Genomic DNA, 12828 nt, shown 5'->3' with positions numbered 1-12828 from the left:
TTTGCATCAACACTGCTCTATTCGGAAGTGCCTATGTATTACACATGGAGGAATAGGAGTAGGAAATTATTTGAACGATGCAAACCAGGAGATAGAGTAGACGAGCACTCTGGAATTTACAAAGAAAACACAATAGGCTGACTTTATACTATTCATCCCAAACAAGATGAATGTTTTTTTCCATCGCATGCTGTTGGTAAATGTCCTTGGTCCAACATCTTTCCAGCACTTAAAAATTGTCAATAGTGTTACACATGCAACTTTTCGCAGTGCATGTCAAGCACTGAATTTATTGGAGAATGACGGACACTAGGACGAATGCATTAATGATGCATGTTACACATCGCATCCAATTCAAATTCGTACATTGTTTGCCATCATATTGACAACTTGCTCCCCTTCATCTCCATTAGAGTTATGGGAGAAATGTAAATCACATATGGCCGAAGACATTTTGCATCAAAAACGCAATGAAATTGCAAATACCTACCTGGATTTTACAACAGAAATTTATAATGAGGCATTGATACGGATTGAAAATTTGTGCTTAGAAATTGCAAACAAAGTCCTCAGTCAATTGGGATTGACGTCACCGAATCGATCTGTTGCCACTTTGTTTGATGTAGAATTGCGTTGGGAACAAACTTACAACACAGATGATCTTTTGTTGTACATTCATTCAAATATTACAAAACTAATTATTGAGCAAAAACACATTTACAACGAAGTAATGGAAACAGTCAATAATGGGGTGGGAGAAATTTTCTACTTAGATGCGTCAGAAGGAACTGGTAAAACCTTCTTAATTAAATTAATCTTGGCAACCATTCGATCACATTCTGACATAGCCTTAGCTCTTGCATCATCTGGAATAGCTGCAACATTACTGCCAGGTGGAAGAACTGCTCATTCAGCTTTGAAACTACCACTGAATATGCAATTTATGGAAACTCCATTGTGCAACATTTCCAAAACATCGAGCATGGGAAAGTTATTGCAGAAATGTAAACTTATTGTTTGGGATGAATGCACAATGGCACACAAAAAAATCACTGGAGGCTCTGGATTGATCATTGCAAGACTTGTGTGGTAATGACTGATGCAGTATTATTACTAGCTGGAGATTTCAGGCAAACACTACCTATAATTCCTCGATCAACACCAGCAGATGAAATAAATGCTTGCCTAAAATATTCCACTTTTTGGCAACATGTGAGAACATTCCATTTGACTAGAAATATGCGTGTCCAGCAGCAAAACGATCACTCAGCAGAGTTATTTTCAAATCAATTACTGCAAATTGGGAATGGAAAACTGCCGGCTAATCTGACCACAGGGCAAATTACATTGCCACAAAACTTCTGTAATTGAGTGACAACAAAAGACGATTAAAAAAGGTTTTTGCGGACATCCAATTTAACTATAAGGATCCCAGTTGGCTGAGTGAACGAGCCATTCTTGCACCCAAGAACAAAGATGTTCATGAACTCAACAGTACTATTCAGTTGAACATTCCTGATGAGTTAGTCACATACAACTCCGTCGACACTGTTCTTGAAGATGAAGCAGTCAACTATCCAACAAAATTTTTGAATTCGCTAGATTTGCCAGGGATGCCACCTCATGTACTGCAATTGAAAACTGGCGTGCCAATCATCTTGTTGCGAAATATTAATCAGCCCAAGCTTTCTAATGGCACACGTCTTTCTGTAAAAAAAATTAATGACTAACTTAATAGAAGCCACAATTTTTACGGGGCCTTTCAAAGGTGAGAATGTCCTGATCCCATGCATTCCTATGATTCCTACAGACATGCCATTTCAATTCAAGAGATTGCAATTCCCAATTTAGACTGGCATTTGTTATCACGATCAACAAAGCACAGGGACAATCTTTAGAATTATGTGGCTTATATTTACATACTGATTGCTTCTCACATGGGAAATTATATGTTGCATGTTCTAGAGTCAGCAAACCAGGCAATCTCTTCATTTGCACTGAATCAGGAACCACCAGGAATATTGTGTATCCACAAGTATTGGAAAATTAAACATATCAGACACATGCATTTTTTTTTGTCAATTTACGCCATAGCAACGTGTGGCAGGGTACAGCTAGTATATATATATATATATATATATATATATATATATTTTAAAAATTAAGCAAATAAAGTTATAAAAATGTGAACATCATAAAACAGCGTTTTCGGTAAGGTTTGTAACAACTCCCTCTGATTTCTAAATGCTCGTACTGCATTTGTATTAAGAATTTGGAAACTAATCCAGAAGAGACATCATTTTTAATAGTTTTGGGTGTCCAAAATACTTTTGATCACTCGTTTGTTTATTGTGTTTAAAAAAAAAAAGAAAAAAAAAAAAGAAGACTTCAACATGATGGGTATTGAAAATTTAAAATAAAAATTTTTCTTCGGACACCTACTAGTAAGTAAAACAATCTTTTTACTGTTTCTATCCATTAAAAGTATAATTGTATGTTGGTTTCTCTTGTGGTAGCTAGCAATTTAAAATCATGATATCTGGAAAAAATTATTTCTATTTGGATTTCGATGGAAAACTTTTGTAGTATTAGTAGTAGCATAAGCAACAATAGTATGGCTGTAAACAACAGATGTTTTTTTTTGTTGTTGTTGAGTTTTATTCCAGATCGATGTTTTTTAAATAATTGAAAATATGAATAAAAAAATGTTCTTACATGTTTAGTTAGAGCTATTTTGTTATCAGAATATAATTAGTTTAATTGAAGCTATTTGGTTATCAGAATTTATAATTATTAAAGCAATAGCAACAAGTTCGGCATTATGAACTTTGTCCAAATTGCAATTTCTTGCATATTTCTAATCAAATTTTAAACAATATTTATATGGTTGAAAAGACAAGAAAATAAACTTTTGAAATGTATAACTTGCATGCACTTTTTTCTGCTGCATTCGTTTTTAATGGCGAGTTAAACAGTGTTTTGCTTTGAACAACCAAAAATGTGAAATGATTTTTTGGTTTACGTGTATGAATGGTATTCCTGCCCTATTTTTGCTTTTGCATTTTCTTCTTTTTTACCATTTTTATTTAAATATTTATAGAGGTGCTCAGTTTCTATTGAAATTAAGAAATAAAAAACGTCTTAAACTGGAAAGTTTAAAAACGAAATAATGTCACTCAGTAGAAGAAAGGATATGAAATGCAATTGAAACTTAAAATCAAATCCATTCAAAATTTGTGAATGATATTGTTTTTTTTTAATATTTAAATAGATGGGCAAAAAGTACTTGATACTTCTCCAAATGTCACATTTTCTATTAGAGTAATGTCTCTTGTTTTAAATAAACTTTATTTTTGTCTGTTTGGTCTTAATTCTTGTAAAGTTTTACACCCTCTTTAACTAAGTTTTCATATTTAAAAGTAATTTGATGTTCAAAATCTAAGCCATAACATTTTCAAAAGCCAATAATTATGAACCACTAACCGTAAATATGGGTGTCAAATGCCATCTTAAAAAAAAAAAAAAAATCCCTTAATCCTACCTATAATCCTAGGTATGACTGGCAAGCCTCCTCCTAAAATCTTCTTTTAGCCCTAACAATGACACTAAGTCCGAATGGCAAGCTCCCCACAAAATTCCTCTGTAAACTACATATAAGTGTCTAAAAAAAATAAAATGAAAAAAAAAAAAATCCTTTCTTAAAAGTGCACAATTTATCTTCCATAAAAAATAAATTGGTTAACTGTCCTAAAACACTAGAATGGTCTGGACATGGTGAATTATTTACATTAAATTTGTCAAACTAACCTCCATTCTATAATTGTTTTTGCTTTGTTTCTGTCAGGTCTTCAGGATGTTAACACAATTTCCCTTAGCCCTAACCCAAAGTCAGAGTGGCAAGGCTCCCCATCATCTCATGCACAAAGACCCTTTTAACACATAATTGTCTTAAAAAAAAAAAAAAAAAAAAAACACACAGGATTTATCTCTCATACAAAAACATGGTTAACTGGCCTAAAACACTAGAATGTCCCAAAATGAATCATTTTACATTAACAGATGAGGAGCATTTGGAATTCACCAACATTATCTGATCCAGCCCATTGATTTTTTACCTTCATTACAGGGAGCACTTTTTCTAGTTTATGTGGGGAGAAAGTAGTGCTGGTCTTTCACCTCTTGCCTTGTTTCCAGGACATGCCTTTGTTGCTTAATTACAGTGTCTCTGAAAGTGCTTTTCTTGCCTTGCCCCCCAACGGCTGGCAGTTTCTGGCAAAGTGATTGGGACCTCCACACTTGTGGCACTGCATTGTGGTGTTGGGGGTCCACAGGCATTCACCTCTACTATCATGAAAGCTCGAGCCCTAGCAAGAATCTGTTTCAAGGTCATGTGCTCCATCCTTGAGAACCTGTGCAATTGTTGTCTAACTGAAAAAGAGTCCTGACATGAAAGTGCAACTGAGCCATCGGTCAGAGTGGTTTTCTTTAATAAGACGTGCTAGGCCCTGTAGGTCACTCAAGTATTCATCCACATGTTCTCCAGGATGCAAATGATGAGAGACAAACTTGTCAAATCTAACAAAAGGGTTCAGAGCAAAAGCCATGAGCAGGGCTTGTTTCACCGGCTTTAAATCCTCTCTCTGATCATGGGTTAATGATCAGTATACTGACAGAGTGCTGCCTCTTAGCCTGAGTCATAGAACACGCTCAAAGTTGTCAACACATTTTGCACACTAACTTCACCTATTCCAACCATTCGGACACTGTTATCAAAGGAAATGTCATAAAATTCAGGAATCTGCTGAATGTCAAACGATTTGCCTGCCATTTGCGTTTGGTTATTTGTTAGCTAAGATAGCTTGTTTGGTATGTCTTAGAATTTTTGTCACAGTGAGATCAACATATCAGATGGTAGTCAAGTTTCCACACATGCAAAATGAACTGATGGATGTTCACCGATTAGACATAAGCAAAATATTGATTTTTTTTTTTTTTTCCCCCTTCACATTTGGTTCCTTTTATGTTCATTAAATCTTGCCACTGCATAAATACATGGCATTTTTAAGGAATTGTAGCATATGTGCATTTACTGCAGATTATTTGAAAACTATTAATTTCTTTCATTAAAGTTTTTCAGGGTGTTCACACATAATTGCCTAAAATAGTAGAATCATATTTTCTTCATAAAACAAGTGACACCTCTTGTATCTTCTGGTTTCCATGTGCTGGTAGCAGAGAAAGCAAACCGGTTTCTTTGAGGTAAGAGTGTTTGTGGCATTATTACTACTAATCAGTCTGTGAGATGATCATAAATACAGCCACCTGATAATGTGTTCAAAATTTCATCATATCATAAAAAGATCTGAAGATAAAACTTTTTAAAGATGAATAGTTTTATAAATTGTGCAAATTTCTTACCATTTTCAGTCACAAGCTTATGTGCATTTGAATAGGACTGATTTAAGATAAAATGTCTAGTGAACCACACATTTTTGATACTTTGAATGATCATAACTTCAGTTCTAATGAACTAATTAAAAAGCAAAACTAAACATTATATTACTTGTTTTTTATGCTTTTTTTCAATAATGTTTAATTTGAGTTTCTTGGATGTAAAGTAAGGGTGTACTGATCAATTAGCAGGTAATCCGCTACTTTGTTGACTTATCGGCTGATTACTTGCTTTTCTTTTTCCTATTAAATTCAAACCATTTCATCACTGCCAAGTGACTTATCAGATAGCTTTGACACATTAACATAGTAACTGCTATTTTAACTTAATATTTGTCAAGTGTCTGGCCACTTTTTGCCTTTATCAAATAAAATTACAAAATACAATTTCCAATTCTTAAATGAATATAATTAAATTAGATAAGAAAAAAAAAGAAATTACAAACCAACTACAAAGTACAAATTGTAATTCTTTAAATGAATAACTATAAGCTGAAGTTCTGCACCTGCTGCTGCTCTACTTCCTCTTCTATTCTAGCTGCCTGCCTCCTCTGCTCTCATAATCTCCTCAGTACTTAAAGTTGAATAGGATGCAGACTCTTCCTCATAGGTTCATACATATTACCACCTGTACTAAAGAGCCTCTCACTCTCCACAGGTGAAGATGGTATGCTTAAATATTTTGAAGCCAGTTTATTTAGCAGTATGTGTTTTCTTCCACCACTGAAATGGATCATCACCTCTTGCGAGTAGTTGTAAATGTAATGATGTTTGTGAATTTTTTTAGATGAAGATTGGTTATTCATATTATTTGGGTTCATCGAACTGCTGTTCTAACATCTTCAGTGTCATTTTCACAATGTTTTGGTTGATGTAATCTGAAGAAGGTCGGGGGGTTACATTGACTGAAACGTTGTGAACATCACACTCAAGATGAGAACAGTAGTCCGATGAATCCAAATAATACGAGCTATGTAATCGTCAAGCTCTTTTGCGCATTTAACCATAATGAATTTACTCCTTTTGAGTTTAGATTGTGATTCTTGCATTTCTGTTGTAGTTGCAGTCTCCAGGTTTAACTCAGCTTCTACCTGCTCAAAATTTTGATTTGGTACTGTAGGCTTATTCAAAGTTAATTCATCAAACAGGCTTGAAAGAGATACAGTTTTACTTTTACTCTGATCTTCTTGACTCTTAACAAAGCTTGAAGAAATGTATCCTGCTGATTCTGCTTCATTATCATCAGTAAGAAGTAAAAGATGTAGAATCCAATACTTAGTGTTTTCCATGTCATTCTTTTAAAATTTAAATTTGAATCTTGGATCTAGGAAAGTAGATAAAAGTTTTATCATTTAGATAGGATGAAAATCTTTTCCATTGATTCACTGAATTGTTCAACAATGGTAAGGATTCCACTTAAGTCAGAAATATCAGAATTAGATTGGAAAACTTTTGATAGAAATAACCTCAAAGCTAATATTGTAAGTATTATCATCGATATAGTTGAAGTTCTGTTACTTGCTTCTTTGATGATTTCTTCAAATGGATTCAGTATCTGGACAATTTTTTTGAACAAGTTCCCAATGGTAAGCTGTTAAGATAGGAATTTTAATAGTGTCACAAATTCAGTATGAAAAAAATGAATCTTTTATTAAAAAAAAAAATCCAGTTTGTGTGAATCATTCTGTTTCACATGAATGCCGTGAAAAAGTTCTTTCTGATTTATGTTTATCAGTTAAAAAATATTACTATTCTGAAAAACAGCCAAGTTCATTTACCTATTTTAAAACTGGTAAACATTAACCAGAAGGGACATTTTCTGAGCATTCAATGTAAATCTTAAAAACGATCCGCACAAACTGGAAATAAATCGTATCTTTAACTTGAACAAAGCCAATACAAAAATAAAATAAAGATGTTAAAACAATAGTACTTGTGCAGAATACGTTTTGGAAACCCATTTCTTAACATGTGGAGGAGATAGTGTTTTGTAATTAGTCTGTACTTTCACCTGACAACTTAATAAACAGTGCAAAACAAGTGATTTGTGTCACAAGTATTGAAGAAGAACTGAAGTTCTTTCTTTGTATGTGTTTGACTGGGGAAGGGGTTGAGAGAATCAAATACTATTTAAGAAGTATGTAGTGTAGAGAGCTGACATTTGGATATAGCATTCTACAATAGGTATTGATTAGGCATGCAATATTACAGATCTTAATATTTTAATAGTTTTTGTGATGTGTGATTTTGAAATTAGTATATGTCTATGACATTTGTTACTTTATTTCCGCTACCAACATCGAACATATCAGCATTTTATTGACTTATAATGAAGTTGCAAGTGGTTTTTAAAAAAATAGGCGTAAAAACTATTATGTATAGAATTATGTTGAATGTTCATATTTATCATTTGTTTTATTTGATGATACTTTAAAAATTGTCCATCCGTGCAATTTTGCTATCATAAATGATACAATGTTTACTTTTCACACCTCAAAAATGAAGGCTGAAATTGAATTAGAAATAATTGTACTTTTATTTCCTATTCTCTTCTTGTACTCAGAGTGATGAAAACATCCTTTGTGACATTTTTACTGGTTACTTTTTTGTCAGTTGGTTTCAAAGCTGCCATGTTGTAATTGACACATGTTCGTGTTTCTTCATCCTCAGCAGGGTAGTGGATACTGCTGATTCTGCTTTATTATCATCAGTGGAAAGTAGATGTAGAATTGAATTCTAAACATGTTTTCTATGCCAATATTTTAAAATCAATATTTGAATCATGGGTCTAAAAAAGTAGACATACACAAGTTTTTATCATTTAGATAGGATAGACAGCTTTTGACAGAAATGACCTCACAGCTAAATTTATAGGTATGGTTGATCTGTGATTTCTTTAAATGGACTCAGGAACTGGATATTTTTTTTTAACAAGTCTCCATTGGTAAGTTGTTAAGGTAGAAATCTTATCAACAGCACACATTACTAGAGCTTTTTGTTGTTCTTAATTTATTTTCAGCATATGATATGTTGAATTCCACCATGTGGACACATCTTTAATGAGTTTGTTTTTCCAAATTAAGCTGATCCTGTATTTCAGTGAATTTGCTAACAGAAAATGGTTAAAGTGAGAAACTGTATTTCAATTAGATGTAATGGTTGTCTTCACAGCCTAAGTTACAAACTATGATAGTTATTCTAAATCACATTCCTGACACCAGCAACCATATTTGTTCCTGAATCCCGCAAGACAAACTTTATTGAAGATTTTGGTACTCATGCACTTATTGATCCGTGCTGAAATAATAACATTATTTAAAAAGCCATTCTTACCATGGGGAGGTGGGTGTGTTTTATAACTATTCTGTACTTTAACCTTACATTTGAATAAAATAGACACCGCCAAAAATGGCCGAAAAATCAAGTTGTTTTTTTAAAACGAAATTACATTTATTAAAATCCATTATTTCTGAATAACTTTTTTTTTCCAGAAAGATAAAACACTGAATTTTATCATATAGAAAACAGAATAATATAAAACTTTTTCTACCATTTTTAATTAAATTTTAAATGTTTAATTTTCCCCAAAAGTTAACAATTGACATTTTTTGTCTTGCACAAAAAACGTATATAAATAGTTTAAAAAAAAAAAAAAAAAAGGTTTTTGAAAGAATTAATTTGTTTATTTCTTGTCTAACTAAGATTTAGGGTGACTTTCTATGAGAATATGCAAAAATATTATAATATAAGTACCTGGATTTCAAATAATTCCACTTATTCATATAGGCAACCAGTTACTTCGCATCGATTTGATACAATGTTTATATTTGTACTTGATAAAAAGCAAAATACCGAAGACCAAACAGGCCAAAAAAAAAAACAACTTATTTTTCAGTGACAAAAATTTCAATGTATTATTAACGCTGATGCTGGCCAGTACCAGATGGGTGACCATTTGTATGAGTTTGGTTTTTAATGTGTATGTGTGTGTGGGGGTCAGGCTCCCCAAAATGGGGGAGGGGCAATTTAAAGCAGAATAAAAAAATTATTTCAGCGCGTTTGGTCCACCGTAGTCGAAAGGCGGTAAACGTTTTCAAACGGGATTGAAAAAAAATGATATTTTTAACACAAAGGGCACAATATTTATCGATTTTTTTTTTTGTATCGATTCTTCAAAGCATTCCCTGTTTAATAATGGTCATGCATTATTTGGCTCGCTAAAAAAAAAAAAAAAAAAAATTGTTAATTTATTTATCGAAGATAATGGCTTTTTTCGTATAAATATTTAAAAAAATTTTTTTGTTTTGCTTAACTTAAATTAATTATTTGGTACTAGTGCAGAGAGTGATCCGCCGAGTGATCCGGACGTAAATAATAACGTTATTATTTAAAAATCCATTCTTAACATGGGAAGGGTGTTTTGTACCTATTCTATACTTCAGACTTCACCCTTACAATTGAATTAAAAAACATAAAACTTTAATTAAACTTGGAAATACGATTTAAAAAATAGCGCGGATCACTCTCTGCTCTAGCACCAATTATTTTACTTAACATATTCACCGAATTTCACGCTTCAAAACTCAAAAGCGGAATAATTAAACACAATCGAATTTCTGATATTCAGACGTCAAAATAAGGTATGCAAACAAGTTTTTTTTAAAAATCTATAATCCTGTCCCCTACAAGATGTTTTGTTCAGTTTTAGATGATTATTTTAAGCATATTTGGAACCCACTCCAAACAAGGCGGAGGGGGGGGGTAAGCAAATAAAAAAAATATATATATATCGTTTATGAAAAATAAGTACACTGTTATAAAGTCCATTCTTTTCTTAATAATCGCTGAAAATTTCGTATTGATTGGATAATTACCTGATTTTTGGTAGATTTTTAAAAAGACGGTCCGCCAAAAAATACTTACTTGCCCCCCCCCCCAGTTTTGGCGGTGCCTAATAAAAAACATATCATAAAACTTTTATTAAACTTGGAAATACGATTTAAAAAATAGCGCAGATCAGCACCAAGATTTTATACTTATCCAGAACATTGTGCAATTCTTCATTTATTCTTGCACCTGTGTATGCACCAGGAAATGGAACACTGCACTCTGCACTGTTCAAAGCCATTTGAAAACCAAAAAAAAGTAAAAAATATGAGCACTTGCGCGTACAAAAACAGCCACGCGTGATAACATAGAATTACATGTTTTTGGAAAACTACTTGTTTTTCGTCTAATTTTAAATTTTCGCCAATACTACACTGTGACAAGGTAGTTTGGTACGCGAGTGCATATTTAACAGCCTTTGTTTATGCTCGTGCGTAGCGTAAATGAAAGCTAGGCTGTGAAATAGAAAACAGTCCCAGAGTTCAGGGGTTAATACCATGCAAACGGTAAATTTGCGACGGAAACGGTTACCATATTCTTTTAAAGCACACCGAAATCTACAAAAAAAAAAAAAAAAAAAAAAATTTCTATACGAATGTGAGACGGGCCTTTAAAGTAAAATAATACCGATTTTTCTTAATTTTTTTTTGTTTCCTCGTGTCTTTATTGAAAAATAAAAACAGAAAAAGAAATCGAAAAACCTTTTAGCAAATAAACACATAAAAAATATCCCTCTCTCTCAGGTGGACAGAACGTGGGTGCTCAAAATTTAGATGGAAAAGTGATCACCCACTTTTCGAAAAAGTAATTTCTTCATATCATGAAAACTATTTCAGATTCGTTTTTAGCACACCGAAATCTTACAAAAAAAAAAACAAAAAAAAAAACAAACAATTGGTTTATTGGGTTATACGAACGTGAGACGGGCCTTTAAGTAAAATTTTACCGACAATTACCGAAATATCTTAGAAAACTCAAAGGTACAAAGATGTCCATAGCTTCCACTTTTTGATTGGTATTGTGCCTAATTTTGTTTTGTTAACTTGTTTTCAAAATAAAATAAATTACCCAGTTTTCTAATTATAACTGCTCATGAACAGTTAAAATATTAAAAATGTGTAAAAACAAAAAGAAATAAAAAGACTTAAAACAAATGTAACACGTCATTGTTGAATGTGAATGAAAGTAAAAATAAAATTGAAGTCAAAATAAATAGTTGATATCATTTTTGTTACTGAACCTCACCTGAATATTCTGCAAGAGAAATACACCATCGAACAATCAAAGAAGTGAGAATGATTAAAAGCATCTCACAATAAGGAATTGTCGATTTCGTTTTAGTGGCCATGTTAGATAACCGGTGTACATTCAAAAAGTCACCTAGTCAGCACAATAACAACAAAAAAGTAGTCTTTTTTTTTTTTGTTTTTTTTTTCTTTATATACGTAGGGTTTTTTTCATGGTACTCATGCAAAATACGGGGCCCTCTTGCACTTGCAAGGAAACTAAAATATGAAGAAATAAATCGTGTTACACCGGTAAATAGAATGCCACTTGATTGGATAGTGAAATTGGCGTCATTTTAAATAAAATGAAATGGACAATATTAGAAAACAATTTTTTTTTTGGTGCTAGTGCAGAGAGTGCGCGCTATTTTTTAAATCGTATTTCCAAGTTTAATTAAAGTTTTATGATGTTTTTTTATTCAATTGTAAGGTTGAAGTATAGAATAGGTACAAAACACCCTCTCCATGTTAAGAATGGCTATTTAAATAATAACGTTATTATTTACGTCAGGATCACTCTGCACTGTGTAATAATAAAGAGTTACTTGCCCTTGGTTAATATCAGGGGGAGCCTAAATAAAGTATTTGATGTGAACGGACGCGTTTTTGGTTCTTTCCTTCCTCCTCTTAAATGTAGTAGCAGCGGTCACCACGTGGTAGCGTAGAAATTACAGAGACCCGACGAAACATGGTGTCAGATTGGGATAAATTTTTTTTCTTTGGGTAAGGAAACCTTATAACGAGAGAAAAAAAAAGGATTAACGTCAACTATTTCAAAAAGAAATATGTTTAGACTTCAGCCCCCAGAGCGTTTTGACTTTACGCAACCGAACCAGTGGAGGACATGGCGAGAGCGATTTCAACGTTTTCGGAGTGCGACAAAATTATATGAAGAGTTGCCCGATGCACAAATTAGCACGCTTGTGTATTGTATGGGACCGGACGCCGAACAGATATATAAGTTTCAAGAAAAAGGAAGATGAAAAGAGTTTCGACGTGATACTGAATAAATTTGAAGGCCACTTCATGCTGAAAAAAATATTATGCACGAGTGCGCAAAATTTCATCTCAGAACACAAAGGGAAGGTGAATCGATAGAACAATTTATTCGGGGACTTCACGAACTATCGGAAAACTGTGATTTTCCACACAAAAATGACAAAATAAGAGACAGGCTGGTCATCGGGTTAAGAAGTGGAGAGCT

At 32.9% G+C, this 12828-nt stretch overlaps 1 protein-coding gene across 3 annotated transcripts in view; it reads right to left on the bottom strand.

Moving 5' to 3' along the window:
- The window catches only part of LOC145256582 (dolichyl pyrophosphate Man9GlcNAc2 alpha-1,3-glucosyltransferase-like), a 107572-nt gene extending 95815 nt beyond the window's left edge, over window positions 1-11757 (bottom strand). Inside the window, exon 1 of one of the 3 annotated variants that reach the window (XM_080115587.1) lies at window positions 11584-11757. In XM_080115587.1, the coding sequence (XP_079971713.1) occupies window positions 11584-11686 (103 nt within the window). In that variant the 5' untranslated portion in view covers window positions 11687-11757. The remainder of the gene's footprint in view (window positions 1-11583) is intronic. The other 2 variants (XM_080115586.1, XM_080115585.1) reach the window with 2 other exon arrangements.
- Between the last annotated feature and the right edge of the window lie 1071 nt (window positions 11758-12828).

The sequence above is a fragment of the Euprymna scolopes genome, chromosome 3 (genome assembly GCF_053919585.1).
Source record: "Euprymna scolopes isolate OS-2025 chromosome 3, ASM5391958v1, whole genome shotgun sequence".
In the NCBI taxonomy this organism is placed as follows: domain Eukaryota; kingdom Metazoa; phylum Mollusca; class Cephalopoda; order Sepiida; family Sepiolidae; genus Euprymna; species Euprymna scolopes.
The sequence above is the reverse complement of the archived record's forward strand: the minus strand, read 5'-3'. Positions and strand labels throughout refer to the sequence as shown.